Source organism: Buteo buteo, chromosome 7 (assembly GCF_964188355.1).
Source record: "Buteo buteo chromosome 7, bButBut1.hap1.1, whole genome shotgun sequence".
Classification (NCBI taxonomy): domain Eukaryota; kingdom Metazoa; phylum Chordata; class Aves; order Accipitriformes; family Accipitridae; genus Buteo; species Buteo buteo.
This window is the reverse complement of record NC_134177.1, coordinates 34,833,788-34,858,553: the sequence shown is the minus strand read 5'-3', so window position 1 is coordinate 34,858,553 and position 24,766 is coordinate 34,833,788. Positions and strand designations below refer to the sequence as shown.

Below are 24,766 nucleotides of genomic sequence, written 5' to 3'. Positions count from 1 at the left end.
TCATGGGACACTAATGTCCCATTCAACTGAGTGCACAGAAACTACCCCTGAGCACTAGTATCTTTCTTAGGATGAAACACTGGTACAGCTCAACTGCCTGCAGGACCCTACCAAATCCTCTGCAGCTCTTCTCCATCCCTTCTGAGCTCTGATTTGGAAGGCTATGCATTTACCCCCACAAGACCACTTTTCTACTGCAGGCACATACGGTTTGTTTGTCCAGATGTCCAGACAAGCTGAGTGCAACCCACAGCTTGGCATCTTCTGTGGGTGTCTCCACACATACACTGACTTGTGTCTCTTCTTGCATAACGTTGGTATTTACCTGAACCTAACTCCCTTGCAGTCACCGAAACCTCAATGTGTCCCTCCTTCTCTTTATGGATCAAAGGCAATAAACCACCATCAGTCCTCTCTGACGGATACAACTCCTGTTAAGTTCTGTAAAAATGCTCCATAGTATGCTTTTATTAAAGTACCCAACTCGTGTGAGGAACTGCACAAAGAAGTCAAATATTTGACCTGACCCATTTCCTGTTCACAGGCAAAGTTAACTGTAATTCCTCAGTATGATTTTCATTTTGCCAATACCTTTACTCTTCAAAATAAAAAGGGAACACCTGGCCCCATAAATGACAAACTCACTGCACTCCAAACTTGGAATGAGGAGAAGCTGCTTAGGATTTAGTACTCGATTAAATGTATTGTCCCTGCTCAAAGAGTTATATTACAAGACTGAAAGAGAGCCCTGACATGAACAATACCTTAGCTTCTTCTGCCATTTTCTTGTCTTCATCTATCTCCTCAGCCTTGGCAATGTAGTCCTCTCCTTGATGTTTCCTTCTCTTCTGCTTGGGGGCCATGAAACCTTGCAGAAACTTCTTAACAACACCAGCTTGGAGTGCAATCACACACTCTCCAAAATCCTTCAAGCTCTCTAGTGAGTATACCTGTTAGGGAGAGCGTATGATCATGTAACAGTTGGACATTACTCTCTGTGCTGTTTTAGGTAGGCCTGTCCTGCAAATGCTGCTGCTAGAATTCACACATAGCTGATGATCATGCATAGCACTGTTGAGAAAAAAGCATCATGCCTTAAAAAAAAACAAAACAAAAAACCCCCCAAAACCAACAAAACACCCACCTCACCCCCAAAACCAAACCACCCCCCCAACCTAAATCCACGATGATCATGATGACTAAACACTAAGCCATTCTTCCACTCCTTTAGTGACTTCACTTTTCCCCTCCTCTTAACACTTATGGTCTCATCTACACAGAGAAGTCTCTGCAGTGACTCAGGATGCAGCTTAAACAGAGCTTTAATCATTCCAAGCCAGACAATGTCTTCCCTTGGTAGGAGGAGCATGCACGAGTCACAGAAGTGTGTACTCTACCCACACCAGGCAGCCTTATCCCCTCCTAAAGACACTCAATGCACCAGTAATGCTCATGTGAGTTAGGCTGAACTAGCCAGAGCACTAAAAAGTCATACTTCAGTTCACTGCACAGTAACTTCCTTGTGCTGACATATCTATGAACAAAACATCCTTTAGGTTCTTGAACTGGGACACAATCATTATTCCAAGCCTAAAGTCGTCTGAATTTATGAAAAAAAACCAAACACCCCAAACAACAAAACCCCCAAACCTCCAAAATGGAAAACTGCTGTCTCAACAAGACATGCTGGCTTTGACACAGAAGCTAAAAATCAGCTACCTGCAAAGAGTTCCGCTAATGCTCCATAAAAAAGTCTGCCACCAGATGAAGGAAATAGGACAATTTAACAGCTATGCAGGACACCTAGCTCCAACATTATGACCTACCTACACCAAAAGGACCTCAAGCCAGCAGCTGTGTAATCTTGAAATGATAGTTTAGAAAAAGAGGACACATGAGAACACTGATTTTCCTGATCCTCTTGTCTGAGGATAACAAAAGACTCAAGACCTTCCACAGAAAGTATCAGCTCATGCTTGTCTTGCTCAGTACTACTTTGCCTGTTCACTCACTCTTGCTTCATATTCTGGTGTCACATCAACATATCCCAAGCCTCCTTTTTGCAGCCGAGTTGCAACCTCAATTAGATCACTTCGGAGGTAGTTCAGTAGTTCCTGGTTGCCATCACAGGATTTGAGGCCCAAGTTCTGTTTCCGAGCCAAATGGATAGAATGCGTGATGTCCTGATACCTGGAAAATCAAAAACAACCTTTCAATACATGCAGACCACTGCCCTGTGTGCTGTGCAGGCACTGGGGCAACAATGGTGTCCATCATGATCTACATGCTCCACCAGTGCAGAACGTTCTTTGAATGACACTTGAAAGCACATGGTAGTTCTGGCTCTGTGAGTGAAACAGCACTGCCGTTGTTTCCAGTAGCAAGGAACAATTTAAAGACTGACAGAACCTCTTCACAGTTGAGAACATTACTTATCAAGAACTTGCAATTACTGCCCAAGAAAAACAGTCATTTCTTATCTTCAATATCCTCCGCTCCTCAGCACAGGCACAATCAAAGCAAAGCACAGAATGCCGCCCCAGGAATGGAAAGGCTTGCTGTGATGAGGATATGCTTTGACTTTGAGAAGGCACACAGAGAAAAAAAAATAGCAGGCTCACCTTTTCTCCAAACGCTCCTTTAGCTGGCTCTCTCTTACTCCTTGTGGGTGCAGGCAATCCAGCAGCTCATCCAAATCCTTCTGACTGTCACAGAGAAACCTGAAAGATATAACATGCACCAACATCAGCTAACGTATCTCTGTGGCAAGGCAATTCCTTCTTCTAAATAATTCACAAGTATTAGGCAGGGATGACAAGTAACCTATATCCCAACCCTAGAGAGCAAGGTGAAACACTTCAGTAATGCTGGCATAAGCATTCTGACTCAGACTGGCCTCATTTCAAGGTCCCTAAACGTAGCCAATTCCAGGGTAAGAAAAATAAAAACAAAATAAACACAGAGCTGATTTATAGATTTTTCCCTGTTAAGTTTATTAAAACATTGGCATTTGAATTTAGTCATCTACCCCAGGGATTACATTCACTAAGTTGCAGTCAGTTTAAGTAATCTGAATGTCATTTTAGATGCACTAGAAAACATTAACATGCTATACGCTGCATAGCATAGCAATTTAATCATTCTTTCTGCAGTGCCTTCAACTTATTTCATTAACCCAAGAAGTTCCTAGATTAACAAAGGGTATGTCCTAGCTTATACCACAATTGCTGATGATGTAGATTTGTGACTGAAGGCTATGCCCTCTGCAAGTGCAGAAGTCCTCCTTTTTTAAGAAGCTCATCTTAACTTGAAAGCTCAAATGCAGTATGTGAAAACCATATTCATTAGCTTTAAACCTTTCTGCTCAGAAAGTCCTTCAGGACAACAATGGTAATTGGCAGTTAGCTGAATCTAAAAGGGGAAAACTTTTGCAGAATTCTCCACACAAGAGAGAATTCTCTCTGCAAGTCCAGAGTACAATCAAGTTCTAATGCTGGGTTGTAGATTTAAACTAGCTTTAAGACAGCCTGAAATTCTGCTCTTTTGCCTCTTTTTTTTTTTTCCCCCAACTCTATTCTAGGGTGCCAGGGAGCCTCCTCACCTGATGGGCATGGGGATTTAATCTGAGTTTCAGAGCTCATTTACAGAAAATAAGACTAATTACAAATCTTCTAGAAAAGGATTGCTATTTAGAAGAGGGAAGTGAGGGAATAGCAAAATCCACCTGATATGGAAACAACTGCAAAGGACCACTATGTGATCCTTACCAGCCACAGAGAAGACTCCAGATCTAATTTTTCTTCTTGGGCACAAGCTCAGATGAGCCAAGCAAGAACTAGAGAAAGATGCTGTTCTGGGTCCTCTTGGAATAACAGTATCCGCAATGCTTATTTTTCTGGCAGAAATAATTACTAAATATCATATCTGAAAAGAAAATATTTCAGAGTTCTAGTATGCTCATGTTAGGGCAATGGCCTCACAATTTGCATTCAGTTAGTAAATTAATTACTCTAATAAAACATATGAATGATTGTTTAAAAATGGAAGAAAAATAGTTTCTTGCCAGTCACCTGCTTCCAGTATACTCCAACCCTGCAGAGCATCCTCACTTTGCACACTGAGGTAAAATCTTTTGGCCACCACTATTCTCTGCACACCTTCCCGGTGAGAAACAGGACAGAGCAGTTCCAAATATCTTTCACCCACTAGAGCCTAGCACAGGCACTTCAAAAGTAGCAGCGATTAAGGACTCGTCATAGGATCCAACAGGCATTCACACAAACCTCTAACAATATAACTTGTGTCTTTTTCTTATAGATGCCACTTATGGTGACTAGCATTCTTACATTCACTGGAAGGTCTACAGACAGACCACTGCAAGGACTAGCATTTTTAAGTCTACTGGACTTCTGCTAAATAAAGAGAAATTTCTCTAGAATATTTGGTATCAAATTGCTTCCAAACCCTCAGGACAAATCTTGGGATTGGTCCTAAGCAATATTTCAATATGAAGAATCTGTCACAATATGGGAATGGCATAAATAAAGCTTCAAAACAGTTGCCCTGCAGATACCCAGCAGAGGACTATTTCTCAGGCACGCTGAGAAGGTTGCCTAGGTCATGATGAAACAACATCAGTCACTACTGGTGATACACCACAGAACCCAGTTGGAAAAATATCTGACAAGACCATGTCTGAGCTTTCTCAGCTTTCCCCCATGGCTGCAAATCTAATGGGGGAAACATCCTGCACAGTTTTATCTTACTGTAAAAATGAAAGGGCACTGAAAACAACATAGGGCATTTGGATTCACCAGTGTTATGTTGTTTGTGGAAAGACAATGCAAGTTGCTGGCCAGCGTGAGGATATCCTTTTATGAAAGCTAGTGTTAAGCCCTGGCACAACTTTGTTCCTGCTGAAAAAGAAATGGGACAGGGAAGGGAAAAGATCTGCAACAGGTACTGGAGTCTTCCCAATTCACCCTGAGAGCAAGAACTGGGATTTCTGGGAGAGGGAACTGTTCTACATTAGCCTGAACTCAAATGTGCATAATATAAACATATCAAAGAAGTACCAGTGTTAATTTGATTGGTGACACCTTGCTGCCCTGTGCAGCCACAGTTCCTGGTTCTCAACCTAGCTCCATATGCTCCCTGCTACCTGAAGGAACCACCTGCACCTCCAACTAGGGCTCAACCAGCATGAGGCTGGGAGCATGGATATGATAAGACAGGGCTGGCATTTTAAACAGGGGAGGCAATAAGGCTATGAGCTTGTGGGTCTTGGTAAAGAGTGCGGGGAAGGCAACAGGTGCCCTTCATGTGGCCTGACACAGAGCTTAGTAACACAATCCAGAGTGATGGGAAAGATGCCTTTGGGAGAGTCAAGACCAGATGGAGGTCTTCAAACTGATCTGAAACAGGGAAATCCTGACTGGCGTAAGGGCTTTCTGCATCCCTAAATAACAGTCTAGATTCTTTTCTTACATTTCTGGCAGCACAAGCCAGTAGACTGGTCAGCAATCAAAACAGAAGGGACAAATGGCACAAGCACCAAGTCAAAAGGAGCTCTCAGTATTCACTCAGGCTGAATATTCCTACCTGTTCTCAGGCTACAGGCTGTAAGGGACAGAGGAAGGTATAAAACCTGGACTGCAGACTAGGGAATGAAGAAATCAAGAGGACAACATCTAGAGGAGCCCAGGATCAGTACCTGCTCTGGAGGGTTGGTGGAAACAGGGGAACTCCATCTGTAGAATATAGGCGTGAGAATGGAGTCTGTCAGCACCCACTCATGGTTAACTCAAATTGTCTGCTGAGGGGACCCGCCATATCATGGTGTATTCCTAATAGATGAAGAACAACGGGAGTTACTCTGCAGAGATGCCACTCTTTCCAAAATTCATCTGCTTTCTGACCAGGATGAGCAAGAAGTTTCCTGCATACTAATATACTGCAAAGGTTGTGATTAACCCGTGGTTCTTTCAGGGAAGACCAGTATGTACACAGCTCACAAAGCACTATGGTACGGACAAAAGACTTTTTCAGGGACCATGTGCCCAGAAGCTTTAAATGGGGAGATTTTTTAATAAGCATCAATATCAGTGAAAGTGGTGCACAATGTTAGAAAGGGGACTGGTCCATCTGTCTGGAGAAGACAGAAGTAACCAAGCATTTATGATTCTGAATGAGAACAATGATTCAGCCTCTGCGCTTTTAGGACAGAACACTGGGCCCTCTTCTTTTTGGGGACAAAGTACTGAAAGCAGAAACCGCTTCCATGAAATACTGTTTCTGGAGCTCTTGGCAGAAATATGGAATCTATTTCTCCCTTTATCAGTGTCCTACCAGCTCCCATCCTCAAGGAGAAAAGGGGCAGGACCCTGAAATACAACCATTCATGGAGTTAATTTAGCGTTCATTTCAAAGTCTCATCACTCTAGAGTACAAAAGGGTAAAGCTAAAGATGCTCTATGTGCACTGTGAGGCTACTCTCAATCCCACGTTAGATGTAGTACTGGGAAAAAGAGACAAGATGGCAGGACTTAAAGCAGAACACAAAGAAATGAAACTTCCTGTGCACCACATGCTAACATTATGAGTTATAGCTGAACAAGTCCTTGTATCCCAACAACAAGGGGTGTAGATATCCAAGGACTTCACTGTGGTCTCAGGGCTTCTCAGGGTGTGCAAGGACAACGTGCAAAAAGCAGCCAAGGAGGAGACTCTTCCATAACCATCTATGCTCATGAGAGTCCTTGAGATTGGAGAGATCAATGGCAATGGCCACAGAGGAAAATACAGTAATAGGAATACAGATTTCCTCAGAGGGAAGTTCTAGTTACTGGCTATCCCCTGAAATAGCATCTCTCAGGTTGTCACTTATCTTTTTGTGGAAGCTTACCTGTAAATGGTGACAGCTGTCAGATAGGTACTTAGCAAACAGGCTCTTTCCAGTTCTAGAGCTTTAAAGAAAAGTCTCTCAGCTGAGGAAGCTTACTGCTTATCTGTGGAAATGGCTTTAGGTGGCCCTGTCAGTTAGGAGAAAGTCATGCAGACAGCACAGAAGAATGCTAAGTTAGAAGTAGTTACCTTTGCTTTGAAAACCTGCCATTGTGCCCCCTGATCACTTTAAGGGCATGAAGGCCTACACCTGGCTCAGATCTTCCATTTGCATTGCTTTACCTCAACATCCTGACACTGGCAACCTGCCTGGCAGGCAATGCACACAGGCTTGATACTCTCAGTAAAAAAAACCAGCAAGTGCTGTGATTGCTAGCAGTCTTTCCTAGCAGGTACCAAAAAGGACAGAAATCAAAGACGCTGTGGCTTAACAGCCAGGCCAAAAAAAATCCCAGCCAGCTCAGCATCTTATTTCTGAGTGGCAAAAAGGCAGAGCAGACATGCAGTGACACTTCTTCACCCTGCCCCTACAGATTTTAGGATCTGCTGGTTTGAGGACTTCCTTGTATGCCAGGACAAGAACCTTTGTGCTTAATACTCCTCAGTGAACTCCTTTCAGCAATTTGTCCAACTGGTACTTTGAACAGGTAACAAATCTGAAGATCTGCAGCAGCTGGTAGCAGCGAGTTGTATGCATCAGCTGTATGATCTGAAGTAGTACTTTCCTATTTCAAAATTGCCATTTGCTAGTTTGATTTCCTGATACCTTTTTTCTGCATCAAAAAAAAAAATCCTCTTTCTTTAGAAGACTTCCCCATTCTCCTCTAGCATTACTCTCTATCTCCCTGCTGAAATACAAATTAGAGTATTTCTGTAACTTTTTTTGTATTTCTTAGCCAATTATTCACTCATGAGAAGAGCTTCCCTCTTATCCTAAGGCAGGCCCTGTAACAACAGATCTTGTGAAGCAAGATTGTTCCCCAAGGAAAAAAAAAAATTGTTTCTCCCTTAGTCTGTACTTTGGTTTATCATCCTTTTTTATTTCCTTCATTTAGACTCAATCATGGCTTTTAAGTAGGTCTTCTTATTTTTAACAGCTTCCTTATCCTGATGTGAACCATACTGAGAATATTTTGTTATTGTTGCTGCTGTTTTGTTCCCAAGTTTCCTCAAACCTTTTTTCAAAGGTAAGAGGCAGCACTTGCTTTGACCATCTAGTATGGAAACTTTAAGACAATCTCTTTGAAAGCATTTTAGGCTTTTGGCTGCCACTTTAAGCTTCCCCACCCCACCCCAAACAAACTTAATTCTTTTTGTTGTTCTCTTTTTAGAAAAAGAGCAGAATACCACATATTATGGCCACTTCATACAAATCAGCTCTTAGTAACAGAATATAATTCAGTCCCAAGAGTGCACAGGACATGGTTCAAAGAGCTGCTTCTCCTGGGCTGTATGACTAGTTACTTCATAAAGCATTCCTACCTTTGTAACCACTCTGATCACTCTCAGCATGTCAAAGAGTTGCCAACCTGATAGGGCAATTCAACAGTAACATCAAATACTATGCTTTTTCAAGTTCAGCCTGGACTTACAAATTGCAGGGATTCTGTGTTACTTAACTCATCCGATTTGCCTCTGTTTGTCTTCAGCTTATAGCAATATGTGCTATTAATTTAAGCTACTGTTTTCCTCATATAATTTGTTTTTCTACTGGGAACACATCTTGCCACCTCTGCTGAATGAAGATCAAGTATTAGAACAGACAGTTAGAAAGAGCAGAGAGGACTTCCCTGCGGATCGTACTGTCCTCTGCAACCTCTTGTTTAGCACCCATTCCCTAGGAAAGCCCAATTGCTTGAATTTTGGCCATGTGACAAGATGTGCAAAGGACTAGACTGAAAAAGGGGTGGAGATTTGACATGGCAATATTGGACAGAGTGAAGGCATGCAGAAGACACTCTGCTATCTCCTATGACCTGCTAGCAATGAAAGAGAAGGGGTAGAGCAATACAAAGAGTCAGCACTCAATGCTGATGGTTTAGATGAATCAAGCCATCCACAAATTTCAGTCTCTCTGACAGTTCCTGGTGGGGGAGCAGGAACATCTTTAGTAAAGTAGTTCTAACTTGCAGCAGTGGAACTATGCTTTGGAGCTAAGCTCACAACTGGTGATATTTATCAAAGACCAAGTAACTCCACTTTGTGTGTCAGCAGTGGAAAACTCTGTGGAAAAGCCACTGCTAATAAGGGACCTGCAGAAGCAAGTACTTTGTGACAGTTACTTCTCAGGCTTATCTTAAAAAAAAAAAAAAAAAAAAAAAAAAAGAGGCAGAGTCCTTCACAGGTGGTTTAGTAGGTAAAGCTGTAGCCAGTATTTTCTGGCACAGGGACACTGCTGATTGCTCCTTACCACACAGGGCAACAGTTGACATAGGAGATTTTCTTTAAAGATAAAAGACATTGGTAGGGCCAAGTACTGGAGCAAGTCCCGATCAAACATGCCAAAAGGTAGTGTTCAAATTTGATTCACTTAAAAGACAGGCTGGTGGCTACTGCTTGGCATTGGGAAGCATTAAAGGGATAACAAGGGAAGAATAATTTTGCTAAGCTATAATTATCAGTAGCAACAAAAATCAACTCCATGATACGGTGCTATAGGAGAACAAATGGACACCACCATAGTCTGCTGTGAAGCCTAGGAAGACACTGACAGGGAGCTGTGGGATGGCTCTGCATGTCTTACATAGTAAAAGAACACGCAGGATATAGGCCTGTCTCCAAAGATCTCAATGCAGACTTTAATTTTGTGTGCTCAAGGACCTCACGTGCCACAATTTAGGTCTGCTGAGATGAACCATGAAAGAATAGCTAGGTCACTGCTCCCCTCCTCCTCTTTTTTTTTCTTTTTTTTTCTGTTTACAGTAATGCTTACGAGTACTGAAAAAAGCACACAGCAATTCTTTTAAATTAACAATTCTTCTGAATAGAAAATATTTAAAAAGCAACACATCGAAGTAGCATTTACCAGCTTAATTTATACTGGCTTGAAGACTGATTGATTAGGTTGATCATAATGGTTCCACTGGCTCTTGGACTGGCTGCCCTATTAGCCATTCACTACTAGTAATAGCATCAGTAACAGAGGCCTGGAGAGCTGCTAGGCTAATCCAACTGTTAAGTACTGAAAGAGTAATAGGTATATAGTAGCGTCCATCAAAAGAAATCTGTCTAGTTTCCTTGACCTCTATGCTTCAAGTACTTCGCAGCTATAAAAGCATGTGTTACCATAAGTTCTGTCCCTGCTTCGGTGCAGTGGTCTCTGTGGGAAGGTCGGCAGCATGCACAGACCGGTGAAGCTTGCTCACTCTGCCATCGGTGCCAGTGCTCCTCCGCTTGTCTGTAAAAGAAAAGCACAAGGTCAAGTGTATTCTCCTTCATCTTCCTCAGTGAGCATTTTTATTTTGCAAAAACTAACCTATCTCCAGGTTAAGTGTTTATATGCAGCATCTAGGCCAGCAATATACTTGTCAGGGAAAACTAATCCAGCATTAGTTTGCTAAAGCTCACAGTATATGCATTTATAGAAATATGAAAAAAGATAACAGATTTTTAAAGAAATTACTGCATCATAAAGCACATACATAAAATTAAGAAAATCATTCCTACTATTTCAAATACATAGAACTAGTTTCACTTTTTAGCTATATACTGAAAAAGTACTTTTAGAACTGAATGAGTTATAAATAAGATGTATTTGTATTTCTGAGCATCTCAGACAGTCTGACATGGATTTAAACCTTTGCTTATTTAAGCCTTTGCTTCTTAAGTTTCAAAAGGAACATGCTGAAATCTTGCACACTAGCTGGGCAAATACACAGGCAGCAGTTGAGAAATTAATGCAGCTGGAAGCAAGCTGGTGTACAGGAACATGGCTGGTCAATATTTGAAAAAGTTCACATAAGAAAATATAACCATCAAGGGCCACTAATGATACTACCTGCAGCTCAACAAGACACCAAGACACAGATGGCTGGAAAGTTACATGCTGGATGAAGTATCTTATTGTAGGTTTGCCCCGTTTCATTCTTCTACAGATGTCTACTCTGCCCATTGTCCAAGACAAAATACCACCAAGTGGGGGCTCTCTGATTTAACTCAGTATAGCCTCTCACATGCAGTATTGCTGTAGATGGACTAAATGCCAGCCTATGATGTTTCAAAAGCAAGAAATGATCAGGACTGAAACTGCAACTGGAATCAGATTATAACACACTCTTCTGTACCAAGACCTATTTCCACATAGAAGTGTTAAGTTTCCCTCCCCACAGACTGGTTTTTGTGCATGTCCAAGTTCTGCCTGCAAGGCTCCTTGTCAGCCAAGCAAAATTACAGAGGAAGCACTAGAACTTCAGCTAGTCCTTGCACCTCACCTGCATGTTCAGTAAGAGGGCTGCTTGCCAAAATGGCCTCAATCAGCAAAGCTATAGGTATCTATAAGACTGTTCTGCTTGATACTATTTCACAGGTTAATCCGGGAGTCTTGCCACTGGTGGAATATTAGCATTGTGATGGATACCCTCACTCTCTGCAACACACAACTGACTACTTGTCCAAGAAGTCTGGCACACTGCAACTGAGCACGTTCAGAGTAAACCAGAGGGATTAGTCCACAATTGACATCAACCTCATTGCTTTTAAGAGAGAGGTGATTGTGTCCCATGGTCCTTATGTGGCACATTGCAGGCAGTCTCAAGACCTGCAGCAGCAGGAAGATCATCATGAGCATCGGACTCTCCTGTGTGCACACTTCTGGAGTTTAAAGAAGGCTTAAATCAGAGTACCCCATGAAAACACTCAGATTAGACAGTTCTCCCTCACATTCACAAATCCATTCTAACAGTCAGACAGCAACAAAGGAAATACCCACAGAGAAGCAGGCTGATCATACCTCCTGAGCTGTAGTCCTTTTTAAAATCTTCTTTTTTCTGATGGGGAAGGATGAATCTGTAGTCTATACTGTCATGTACCCAGCCTTTCTCAATGAACAAGCCAGGAACCTCATCTGAAAACAGCCAATACCTGTAGAAAACATGTATGTTAACAGGTACCTGTCTCCTCTTTTGGCTAGTTACACACGTCCACTTCTATTTGCATAAAGGGAAGAAGCAGCTGTGTGCTTGACTCAATAAAAACTGAATGCATGTATATCTTTATATTGTCTCAGCTGAGAAACATGAAAAGCTTTTATTAGAATCCATTCTAAGCTCATTCCTGTGCAACAAACATGAAAAAAAAAAAAGCTCATAATTAGGTTCTTGAGCACTGATGCAAGCACTTGAAGCTCTACAGGCTAGTGGATCCTGACCTCCACAAGAAGGCCTCAAAAAGCTGGCCATGTAAACCAGTGACGGCCATTACACTCTATATACACAAAAAACTCACTTCTGCACTCCTCCACTGTTCAATTGACATGAAGTCCTCTCAACATCATCCATATCAATCATTTCTTGGGGACCGCTATCTGATAAAGCTCGTCTCAAGAGGAGAGAGCTAGCAGCTCAGGATCATTTCCTTTCCTACCTGTTATGATTACGATCGGTGCCGACTGGGGTCCTGCGCATCACCAGCTTTGCTTTGGCAATTCCATCCTGGAAAGTTTTCTCAGCTGCAGCTTTATGCTTTCGGATTCTTTCTTCCTCCGCTTCTTTCTCCATTCTCACTGTTGGAATTAGCACAGAGAAGTATTAGATTTCTTTTATTGTATCCACGCATCAATATTCTCTTTTATTTTACTACATCATGGGGGTAAAAAAAAAAATATTTATCGGTGACTTTGGTTAATATTCTTTTAGAACAGCCACTCACCCTTCAACTTACTTTACGCCCACCATTCTAGAAAAAACTCAAGAATTAAGTCAAGGCATAAGGATGAACTGGGCTGAGGAAAGAGGAAAGTCTGGATAAAAATTGTCTGGAGGAATTAGTCTTCATTATTATTTCTCATTCTAGACCAACAAAGTGATATCCATTGCTGTGCAATCCCATATAACAACAGGGTCAAAGATCTTTAGCTACAGCACAGCATACGACAAGGACTTCTGCTCTGGCCAGCTCAAGTGTTGGGAGCAGTCCAGCTGTGACACTACAGAGGTCAGCGTGGCTAATGGACACCTGCATTTCCACAACTGCAGCTGTGAGGAAAACTCTCCCCACAACCTTACCTACCAAAAAACCAGATCTGGCACAACAGAGACCTCTTCCAGGCACAACTGTCTCACAACAGTGACCAAGTCACATCTTGTAACACCTCATGCTTTCCCATATATGCTATGATGTGGAAAAGCATTAAAATAGAACCCTCAGGTTTCCCACTCATGACAGAAGTATTGAAATTTCAGTAGCTCTCAATATCCATTGCTGTTGACAAAAAAAAAGAAGGGAAGAAAAATATGTAGTGGCCTAAATCCTGGCATCACAGGCTCCCTGGCAAGAGCCTTGCAGAACAAAACATGTCATTCCACATGTGTAGGTAAGGAGCAAGAAGGAAGGCAGCTTCTGCCACAAGACAAAACATTAAGGTCAACAGGATTTATGCTCCTCATGATGGTTCAAGAGTCTCTACACTTTTGCCCATCTCTGAAGAATAGGTGTACTTCCACCAAGAACTGCCTGAACAAAAAGGAACAAAACATGAAACTGAGTCACAGTGGCTCTTCAGTGACTGATCTCAGTCTAACAAAAACATCACTCCTTCACGACTTTCACAAAAGGCTATGGGCAACATTCTTTTGTGTCTGGAGAAAACTTGAGGAAAAAAATAAAAAGGATGTATCTTTACATCACAAAGCAGGGTTTGAAGCAGATGTAATGAGACCATGTGGAAGGGGTGAGGTGGACTGGGGCAGGTAAAAGTGAGCATATAGATATCATATGTTGGCTGCTGTCCCAGGGAGAAAGCTAACTTCTTGCTAGGACTCTTCCCAGGGCTACTAACCTATTCTTCATCTTGCAGCCATTTTCTGTATAAAGATAGGTTTGATAACAGTTGATTAGTAAATACCTGGTAAGTGTCTGAAGTCCTGTCAATGTAATCAATCCTGACTGATTAGAGGAGACATACTGAAAAACATACCTTTGCATTTGTTACACCAACTCGATATACCAGCTTTTATATAATAATATAGTAACAGCATACCAATTTACATTCATTGCAGCATGGCAAAATTGTCCTGTTAACCCATACCTGCTAGACACAAGCACCTGCACCCATATATCTGTAAATACTAACTCCTCCCTAAACCTTATGACCTCTCCCTCCATCAAAGTATTGAAATCAGAACAACTAGCAATAGCCACTCTCACAGCACCAAATGCATCACATGACCTAAATCTGAGTCTTGCAAACCGCATCAGAAGACCCATATTACAGGAAGTACTGTTCTCACCTTCCACTAGAAGGAGACAGAGGTGATACAATTCCCCCAGAATTTTTCTCCCTGACACCTTCTCAAGACTTGCTGCTGTCACCTGATTCTAGCACAAGGCACACTTCACTCTCCCCCTCAGTACACTCCCCTCAAAAGCCAAGACTCCAACCAAAACAAGCCACACTGCCAGCAAACTCTTCAATGCTTATGACATGGGATATTGTGGGCATTCATGAGACAGGTATTTTTTTCTGTGCAACTGTAAAGACCAGTTGCAGCAGGTACCATCAAGTGCCAGACTAAGGAAGAGGCAAGGAAAGAACAGAAACTTAAATTTAGTCATATGCTGAAACTGTTCAAACAAAATGAGAACAAAGACACCATACTAAAGGGTTCCTCCCCCCATCTGATCTTCAATTGTGATGGCACGCTAGTCTCAGTTGGTACTTTCCTCTCTAGCAGGCTTTGTTAGCTGTATAAGCTTCCAGCTCTCCATTCTCCTCCAACAGACTGTGTGGGAGCTATTGCTTCATGGAGTGATCAGGCAAAGAACAATCAGTAAGCGCTGCGGTAACACAGAAATGAAATGACTTGACTCTTACTATCAAGAAAATACAGATATTAATCATGTTCTCTCAATGGGGAGTTCTGTACTGACTTCTTTTGAAGTCAAGAAAGAACAGAAAAATACATTTATGCTTTCTTACACTGGGTTCTTTTTTGAGCTGAGACTAGCTTGGTTGCACTGGCTGCAATCTTGATAGGTTTAACTTGAAAGAGGTTAGTGCTCCCAGTGTTACAGATGTTAGCGGAGCAGCAAAAAAGAAACCTCTGATTGAGATCTTTATCTGTGTGTATGTAAAAGAATAGTTGCTGACAAAACATCTATTGCACAGTGGTTCATATATATGAATATCGAATCACTGTACAATAGGTGTTTTGTCAGCAACCACTCTTTTACTTCCCCCAGAGATACTAACATTATTAAAAGCATATGCAACTGAAGTGGTGTGAAAGCCAGTAGGCTGAAAAAGCCCCCAGAAGGCCTGTGTGATGGTAGGAGTACACAGATGCAGTTCTCATTGTGGTCATCCAGAACTATTTTTCATATTGAAACCATACCAGCCTCCAAGTGTGAAGTCCAGAACAGATTTAGCTCCGAGCTGCTAACCCCACAGCCCTAACTACTGCACCATCAACATTAACCAAGATCTTTGGTATGTTGAGGGTACCTTTTTGTCTGGTAGCAACTGCTTAACAGGTAAAAGAAGCCCTGGATGCCTGAAATGTTGGGGTTTGATATGTGGAAAGGAAGCAACATGAATTCAAACCCTACTGAAAGGCTTAATCCTTCCTTCCCTGCCAGAGACCTAGTTTTCCTTGTGAAGTCCAAAAGAATGAATCAAACTTCCTCAACATGCAAGCCAAATTACTCTTATCAATGTAATATTGCTCTTCTTCATATAAAACTAGTACAAACTATAAAGTGAGAACAACAAGAAGTATCCCAAGGAGTAGTGTCCAAACTGTATTTAATTTTGCAGTAAAATCTTATCATGAACGTGAACTTGCTGTCAAACAACTGGAATGCTACAAGAATTGGGGCCAAGAGGCCATTCAGCTACAGCATGTTAGATATTTGGTATTTTGTTTTTCTGGAGTAGGACAGCACTCTGGATCTTCAGCAGTTTATTGATACTTCTGAGACTCACAGTTGTTAACAGAAGATCTGAAAAGTCTATTTACTTTCAACGGGAGGCATGGTTGTATCCAGTCTACTTCCTTAGGAGCCTCAGGGTATTCCATGTTATTTACCTATTCTTGGTCTCCTAGAACAGATAACCCCAGATTCCAGCTACGGCATATAAGCCAGGCTCCATGTGGGATGCTTGTCCCTTAACTGTTTCAGAAGGGAAATAACAACCTACATGAGCTATGCTGTCCACTTCCACCTGCCCAGTACCCACATTTACAACCAAAAAAATCCCTGAAGTGCAATTCCAAAGTATTTTGCTCTTCATATTCCATACTCCTTTGCAAAATGCACTACTTACACAGAGGCATACAAAGTCTGTTACTGCAACTCATGATTTATAAAGGTTTGAGCAGTTTATATTTATACAACTCCATAACTAATTCTTTAAAGTAAGAAACTCTAAACTGAAATTTATGGCCTAAGTGCTTATTTGGGAGAAGGGCTCCTAGCATCAATCTGACAATGCACATGGCAACAAGACCAGCAGCAGCTGTAGGAACTAGCTTTTAGGCAGGAAATATCTCCTCTGTACGTAAGAGCCAGAAGATGTTTGAAGGCAGACAAGGTTTTTTGTTTGTTTCCTGTCCCCAAAACAGATTTTCTGTTTTCCAGCCTTCCCGGGCCTGACAGGATTAGAAAGGTACTGAACAAAAGATGCCCACAGATAAAAATCCAGAAGCATTTATTGCTTTTTCTTAACTTTCCAGATTTTAAGCTGCCATAGGAACCATAGCAGCTGAATTACATTTCTCCAGTGAGTAAATCCCTTAAAACCAGGCAATGCTTTTGAAAGCAGGCTGTCAATTTTGCCATTAACTTATTCCCCTCTACTCCACAACACACAAATGTTCTACCCTCCTTGTATTTTTCTTACCTCTCATTTGTATTTCTTGTTGCTCCCTCTCTTTCTTGGCCTGGATGGCAAGAAGGCGCCTGCTCTTCACAGCACTTATCATATCATCAGCTTCTATTTCTACCCGGTGCTCTATTTTCATCATCTCGTTTTTTTTCTTTTCATTTCTTCCCATCATATTCTCATCTTTCCCATTCTCCTTGGTTTTGGCCACCATTTCTTTTCGCTTCTGTTTTTCTGCTCTTTTCTTGTCATTTTCTTCCTTCAAGATAGCTAGGCGCTCCTTCCACAGCTCAGCCGACGTCTGCTGCTTTGCCTCCACGTGGTCCTGCACCGAGTACGTCATTAGAATCCGGTGGCACAGTGCTCCAAGTATCCGTAATTTCTCTTCAGGAGTCAACTCAAAGAACTCCGATGTCTCCAGTTTCTCCAAGAACTCATCTTGTACTTCATTATCCTCAAAAGCTGCCAAATCCTTGCTTTCATCTACATTATCCGAGACCTCACTTTCCTCCTGCACATCTGACTTGCGTAGGCATAGGCGAACCAACTCAGAAGCAGAATGCAAAGTAAGTGGTATTTCAGAAAGCTTCATTCCTAGCTCAGCATAATCTTCAGCAATTTCATCTTGCAGCAGGGTCTGCAAGAGAATGACCAGTACTCGGTTCAAATAAAGGAAGCCTCCCTTTTCTGCGCAAAGTGCTTCCATCAGGGAAACTGCCGTAATCGGATATTGAGCATCTGGCATCAATAACCCTGAGTAACAGCTCAGGAACTCCACCACCATAGCAACATCCCCAAAGAGTGTATTAGGAAGTCCTTCTGGAGTATCAACCAGTTTAAAAGTAGGCAAGGTTTTCCCTTTAAGATCTTGGTCCTCATATCTTTTCTGTTTTTCCAGTTTTTCCTTCATCTCCTTCTCCTTCCGCTCCTTTGCTCTCTCCTTCAGTTTCTCTTTCAGCTTCTCCCTTTTCTTCTTCATGTACTCCTTTCGCTGCTCCTCTGTCATGGTGGCCCATTTCTTCCTGTGCTCTAGAAGCTCATAGCGTTTCTGTACTAACCCTCGCAAATCCTCAGGGAGACGGGCACGATCCTCATTTGAGAGTAACCTAGCTGTTTTGGAAATGATACAGGAAAGAGCACTTTTTTTGTCTTCCCGGTCTTTGTTTTCTTTGTAGTAAGCAATGAGATGGAGTGCTGCAGGAGGCAGATGTTTCTGGGGTTTGCTGGAAGACCTAGGGGTGCCTCCAGAACTCCTGGGAGCCCTGGACACCTTAGTGGTACCTTTAGCCATGTCCAGTAGTGTCATTTGTTTCATTTTCATTTTGGGGGTCTTCAAGCCTTTCCTAGGAGACTTTGATTTCCCCGATGATTTCTGCCCATTCAGAACCCTTTTGCCTCTCTGCTTTTTGTCCAAGGATTTGTTGCTGCCCTTTCCCAGTCGGCTCCTCTTTGGAATGCGAAAGTTAGAACCGAGTTTAGCAGGTGACACGATTTTCATCACCTCTTCCAGCTCCTCTTTAGGACATTTTGAATTCTTAGAGTTTTTCACCTTCAGTGGAGAGCCAATAATAGATTTCTCCAAATGCACGTGGCACCACAGAGTAGGGCTCAGCGGCTGGCCCAGGGATGATCCATCAGCTTTGGATTTCTTAGAAGGCTTTCTGTCAGGTGATCGAGAGCTCTTCCTCTTGGTTGAGGGGTTGAGAGTCATATACTAAAATTAAAGAAAGAATGATTTTATATTAATATTTAAAAATAAATAAAGGTTATATAGATCCTTTTCTGTCAATTATTCTTGCCTATGTTTATTTTTAATGTATTTTTCCAGTGAACAAGGAGTACTCAGTATGTTAAGGGTGACAGGCTTCTGCAACAGCTTTCAATATTCTGCACTGTAGTCACTATGTTGGTTATGAAGTCATTAACTCATTCCAGAAAGTTCACATTTAACTTTATAAAATGAAACACTACAAAGAATTTTAAATGTTTCCTACTACATTACATAAAACCATTTTGTTTCTACTTAAAAGGTTGTGGAAAGGCAGTTTGCCTGCAAAATATTGACATTAATTTCAAAAACTATTCCTCTGCTCAGAGATTTCTTACTGAGTCATGTAGGGTTCAGTCCTGGACCCCACCCAGCACACCACCCAGAGGAAAACTGAAGGAGCACAGAAGTGATGGGTGACAGGAGTTTAGAGACTGGTTTCTGAATTGCCTGAAAGTATCTAGAATGAAGGCGAGACAGGATTCAGTTCTGAAATAACATGATTGAATATCTGACTGTTTTTAACCTGCTGAAATAACCTACATGACAGCATACTTTAAGCACAGAACAGTTTAACCCAGAGCCAAACAGAGACTGATTTCAGGACTACGTCAGCATCTCAAATTCAGTTTCAGGATGCACCCAGAATACGACTATATTTCAAGAAGTGAAAAATAAAATACAAGGATATAACCTTTAGGTTATGGATAAAATTACCAGAAAATGGGCTGAAAATTTGAGATTTCTTAGCAATAAAAAATTCCACAGTGGTAAGCACAGCAAAAGGTGCAAGAATCTAAGAAGCATTTATTTAAGAACAGACATACACAAATGTGATCAATTTAAGACTGTCATAGGAATATTCAGATTTTCCAGCTCATGGATGTTCCCTGTTGAAGACTTTAGTTTAAAGAGCCCTCATTAGCCCATTAGAGAATTTTTTACTGAAGATCACCAAATCACAATCACCAAATCCAGTGCCTGCATAACTTCATTCTACAAAAACTGTGTTGAAATATTTGCTGAAGAGAATTACCTAAGCCAAAAGCATCCAGCAAAGATACGAATCATGATAATTACAAATTCACAAATATTAGATCTACAACTTATACTGTATGTCCAACTATCACTTATACAAAATTATTTTGTCAGAACACTAATTCTGGATTAATAAATTCTGCATGCACTTCTCAAAATTTAAAAAAACTCAATATAAATTCAATCTCTATGCCAAGTGGGAAACACGCTACGGAAAGTGCCACCCCTAAACATAAAGCTAAGGACTTCTGTAAGTCAAACTGAAGATTTTAGAGTTTTGTATTTTTTCTTATACTAAGGGTACATCTCCATCCATCAATGCTCTGAATAAAAGAGTTTGTACACCACCAGCAAATACTTTAATTTCTCTTAAGGCAGTGCTCTCAAATACTACAGTAAGGGTAAACACAACTCAAATATGAAGAAGTTATTTTTCCTTTTAAGCAAATTTACAAGTGTTCAGAAGAGTCCATAGAAGCTTGCTAGAATGAGGTGTTCTCCTCCTACTGAGGAAAAAGGGATATAGCAAATATTTCTCTTCTAGTTTTAGAACAATGCTTGACAAAGACGGAGTCCATGAAAAAAGCGAGTTTATTAAATGAACAAAATAGTGCTTTCTACATCCAAAGATGAATTTTAAACCAGCAGATTTCATGATATGACAATTACTCAGTTACCAGTATATTTGGCTGGTCATTACAAAGGGCTGGGGGAAAAAAAACCATCCCTGCTACTCAGAGTATTCAGTACAAAATTTGTTGTATCTGCCATCACTCAATCAAGCACCATACAAGAACCAAGAATCATGAAGTCAAACACATCTGTGGTGGGTTGACCCTGGCTGGATGCCAGGTGCCCACCAAAGCTGTTCTATCACTCCCCGTCCTCAGCTGGACAGGGGAAAGAAAATATATCAAAGAGCTTGTGGGTTGAGATAAGGACAGGAGAGATCACTCACCAATTACCGTCAAGGGCAAAACAGACTCAGCCTGGGGAAAATTAACTCAATTTATTACCAATCAACCAGAGTAGGGTAATGAGAAATAAAACCAAATCTCAAAACACCTTCCCTCCACCCCTCCCTTCTTCCCGGGCACAACTTCACTCCCGGATTCTTTACCAACCCCCGCTCAGCAGCACAGGGGGATGGGGAATGGGGTTTATGGTCAGTTCATCACACATTATTTTCTGCCGCTTCATTCTCCTCAGGGGCAGGACTCATCACACTCTTCCCCTGCTCCAGCGTGGGGTCCCTCCCATGGGAGACAGTCCTCCACGAACTTCTCCAATGTGGGTCCTTCCCACGGGTTGCAGTTCTTCACAAACTGCTCCAGCATGGGTCCTTTCCACGGTGTGCAGTCCTTCAGAGCACACTGCTCCAGCATGGGTCCCCCACGGGGTCACAAGCCCTGCCAGAAAACCTGCTCCGTGGGCTCCTCTCCACAGATCTGCAGGTCCTGCCAGGAGCCTGCTCCAGCGCGGGCTTCCCACGGGGTCACAGCCTCCTTCAGGAACCCACCTGCTCCAGCGTGGGGTCCTCCACAGGCTGCAGGTGGAGATCTGCTCCCCCATGGACCTCCCTGGGCTGCAGGGGGACAGCCTGCCTCACCATGGTCTTCATCATGGGCTGCAGGGGAATCTCTGCTCCAGCACCTGGAGCATCTCCTCCTCCTCCTTCTTCACTGACCTTGGTGTCTACAGGGTTGTTTCTCTTACATGTTCTCACTCCTCTCTCCGGCTGCTGTTTCTGTCTGTCCCAACCTTTTTTCCTTCTTAAAAATGTTATCACAAAGGCGTTACCACTATCGCTGATTGGCTCGGCCTTGGCCGGCAGCGGGTCCATCTCAGAGCCGGCTGGTATTGGCTCTGTCGGACACAGGGGAAGCTTCCAGCAACTTCTTACAGAAGCCACCCCTGTAACCCCCCCGCTACCAAAACCTTGCCACACAAAGCCAATACAACATCCAACTCTTGCATTGTAACCATGAAAAAGGCCCAATAACTGACGTTACCAGGCAAGGACTATAGCTCTTCCATTTGTCTTACACCAGGAAATCATGTCTCTAATTGTAGACAAGTAATGCAAACTATTGGAAAAATCAAGAAAAGGTAGTTACACCTCAAATTTTCAAAGTAGACCACTGTTTCAGACATACAAGCTGTGTCACCTCTCAAAAGGTCAATCTTCAAAAGAGTGGGCCTTCCTGCTCTGCATCTAAGTTGATGTAAGCTTGGGAGCACCAAAATCCGACTGGCACACTGAAGTCTCTACCAATACTGTTTAAGGGTGCGGAATGGGTGAGAAAGCAGAGGAGGTACTTTTAGGAATTCTTACCTTATGTGGGTCAAGCAAGAAGTCACTAAATTTACTGGGGAGAGAGTATTTCTTCACTAACTCATCCTCCACTACCCACGGGGCATTCTCACATGTGCCGGCCCGTAGCGCGTTGTGACGGATGAAGTACCTCAGGATCTCCTTGTTGGGAGGACGCTCTGTACGGACTAAGCTATCTGCTGGTACGTTGCTGATGATCTTGGAGATAACAAACAGACAAACTGTTAACATTTAACTTCTAACCACATTATAAATACATACCATATGGCTAAAAGGAGCAAGGACAATTGTACTGCTTCATGTCCACAAACTCTTCGCTCTTTCAAAGCTCTCTTGCAAAGACTCAAAACAAACCAAACAGAACTTGCAGAACCAAGATGCACAATAGAGACTGGCAGGAGATTCAGTTAGCCAAAAAAGTAAAAAACGTTACTTCATGTTGCAGATTTCTTTCCAAAGCCCACTACTTCATCTCTGACCTTCCTCCAGCTTTTGCTTACTACTAACTTCAAAGCTTTTACATATTAATGTTTATTTTGTTTTGATTTTTTTCCTGAGACCAGAGGAGTAACTCTGCAAGCGGTACTCATTAAATTGAGGTCAGCACTGCCTCTCTCGGCAAATTAGCAAAGAGATGACAAAAAGCACGCAGCAGTGCTGCAGCTACACAGAGCTTCTCAAAGCACAGCTACGTACGACTGTCAGAGAAGCTCAGTTAGAACAAAAGCAGCAACTGCCGCTCATGATTTAACTAGTCCACCTCTGACCAAGTTTCATTAACTGCCTAACCAGAGATTAATCAGTTAACAGCAACCTCTCTAAAGCTACCATAGCACTGTGACTCAGCGTGTGGTACCAGGGAATTGTCAGGTGTCTCCATGCACAAAACCCAATTATATAACAGCCAGGCTAGCCAGCCTCACAGACAACTACAGCCATCCTGCTTCCAATACCATGACCCCGGCATAAAGTACTACATTGGGCTGTACAGACACACCAATATTGATTATTTAATTAAACTTGCATATTCATGTTGTAACAGAAAGGATTCAAATGGGCAACTCACCTTATCTTCATTTTTCAGCTTGACATCATATTTGTGTGGCAGGAATTTAGGTGGAACCCACTTCCTTTCTTCCTTCTTCAAAGAAGTGGGAAGCTTCCGAGGAGACCTACGTGCTCGATCGTCTGATAAAACAAGGTAAGACATTAAGTGTCTTAGTATTAGAGTCCAAAACCAAAAAGTTAAAGAATCCAGATCATTGCTGGACTGGGCACCCACCCCTTGCTATCTATACGGTGTTTGGTTAAACTAGAACATCAGGATAAAATCCCAAATCAGGTTTTAGAAATATCCTAAAGATGCAGGTTGGGAACGGAGTGCCTAAATAGCTCTGAAGTAGGAGGTAACACCTATCTTCAAGGAGTATAAAGGACCACTTGCAGTATTTAAACCCATTTCTCTACAGATGGTAAGCTGCAACTACCTGTGCAAAGGGAGAAAATGCCTGTAAAATTCATGAAGGGGGGACAGGTTTCATAACCTAGCCAGTAACCTGCTTAGGGAGCTCCTGCCAAGAGCCCTAGCTGTGTCTGCCATGTCATATTTGAAATAATTCTACTGCAGGAATTACCGACTTTAATTTAAAGTAACTTTTAAAATCATATAACTTTGGTGGCCATTAAGCATTTTATAGTTACAAGCCCTACGTCTATGGGCTAGTTTAGCTGGAGATTTTAAGCATACTTATACAACCAGTCTTTTTACTCTCAAAAGAGATGTAACTGAAAGAGTACAAAGGCATCACATCATCTTGCCAGCTGGTGTTGAGTCTATTATTTCTATATTCAGGATGCATATGTTAATCATTTAAGACAAAATCCAAGCTTACTGAAGAAAGTGATCCCCAAATGTTTTTATGTCTGTGGCTATGACTCAAAGAAAGCACTAAAGCAAGCATGATAGATGAGAATAATTATCTACTAAGTATATGCAGAATACAAGTAGATACTAGACCCAAGTCAGACTTTTAAATATAGATATATATCACTGTCACACTGTAAGCCCTATAGCATTTAAGCTTCAGCAGCATTATACCTTACATGGCATAAAGCCAAGTTCTGCCCCCCTGCCTTCCAAATCAGTCACCTTGGTTAGGGAACAGATCACAGATGCTACAGGCTCACTGCACCACATACATAAATGTGCAGCTACTTCCCACATTAGTGCTACATTTCAGATAAAGCAATGTAGAATCCTCTGCTCCAAGCATCACTCATTATAGAAGTTTTCCTTAAAAATAAACCCCCCTGAATTTCTTAACAGTGGTAGTATGTGTGAAAGCAGACTAATCCACTCACCGCAAGTCAGGCTGAGACATAACTTTTGCCTGCTTTGGTTCAACATTTGTATTAAAAAAATCTTGGTAAGTTCACAAATACTGAACTACGTTTTTCTGCTCAACAGCACAATGGAAGTCGCATACAAGACACTTCAAGCTCTGTAAAAGATCTGCTTTCAGAGATCAGTGTATTTTAAGTGGCTGAATGTTATCTTTGCTGGATGTGCGTAACACACACAGCAAGTTTATATATAAAGAAATAACAATGTGTTGCTTAGTCCTGGCTCTGACTTTGAAGGACTCTGTTACTTTGCTGCTTCTGCAACAGGCCTGTAAGTGAC

General features: G+C 42.0%; 1 protein-coding gene and 1 long non-coding RNA gene across 7 annotated transcripts in view; one reads left to right on the top strand and one right to left on the bottom strand.

The window, feature by feature from the left end:
- BAZ1B (bromodomain adjacent to zinc finger domain 1B) overlaps positions 1–24,766 on the bottom strand; it is a 52,404-nt gene that overhangs the window by 14,854 nt on the left and 12,784 nt on the right. For 5 of the 6 annotated variants that reach the window (XM_075032366.1, XM_075032363.1, XM_075032362.1 and 2 more), the window contains 9 exons: positions 23,150–23,271; positions 22,084–22,281; positions 16,961–18,656; positions 12,484–12,622; positions 11,852–11,982; positions 10,189–10,300; positions 2,622–2,720; positions 2,013–2,190; positions 765–950 (listed from right to left, as the gene is read on the bottom strand). In XM_075032366.1, the coding sequence (XP_074888467.1) occupies positions 765–950; positions 2,013–2,190; positions 2,622–2,720; positions 10,189–10,300; positions 11,852–11,982; positions 12,484–12,622; positions 16,961–18,656; positions 22,084–22,281; positions 23,150–23,271 (2,861 nt within the window). Of the gene's footprint in view, positions 1–764; positions 951–2,012; positions 2,191–2,621; positions 2,721–10,188; positions 10,301–11,851; positions 11,983–12,483; positions 12,623–16,960; positions 18,657–19,048; positions 19,130–22,083; positions 22,282–23,149; positions 23,272–24,766 lie in introns of those variants that run through there. The other variant, XM_075032367.1, reaches the window with a different exon arrangement.
- The window catches only part of LOC142032947 (uncharacterized), a 34,965-nt gene that overhangs the window by 10,030 nt on the left and 169 nt on the right, over positions 1–24,766 (top strand). Inside the window, exon 2 of the long non-coding RNA XR_012651041.1 lies at positions 23,168–23,284. This is a non-coding gene — a long non-coding RNA (uncharacterized LOC142032947). The remainder of the gene's footprint in view (positions 1–23,167; positions 23,285–24,766) is intronic.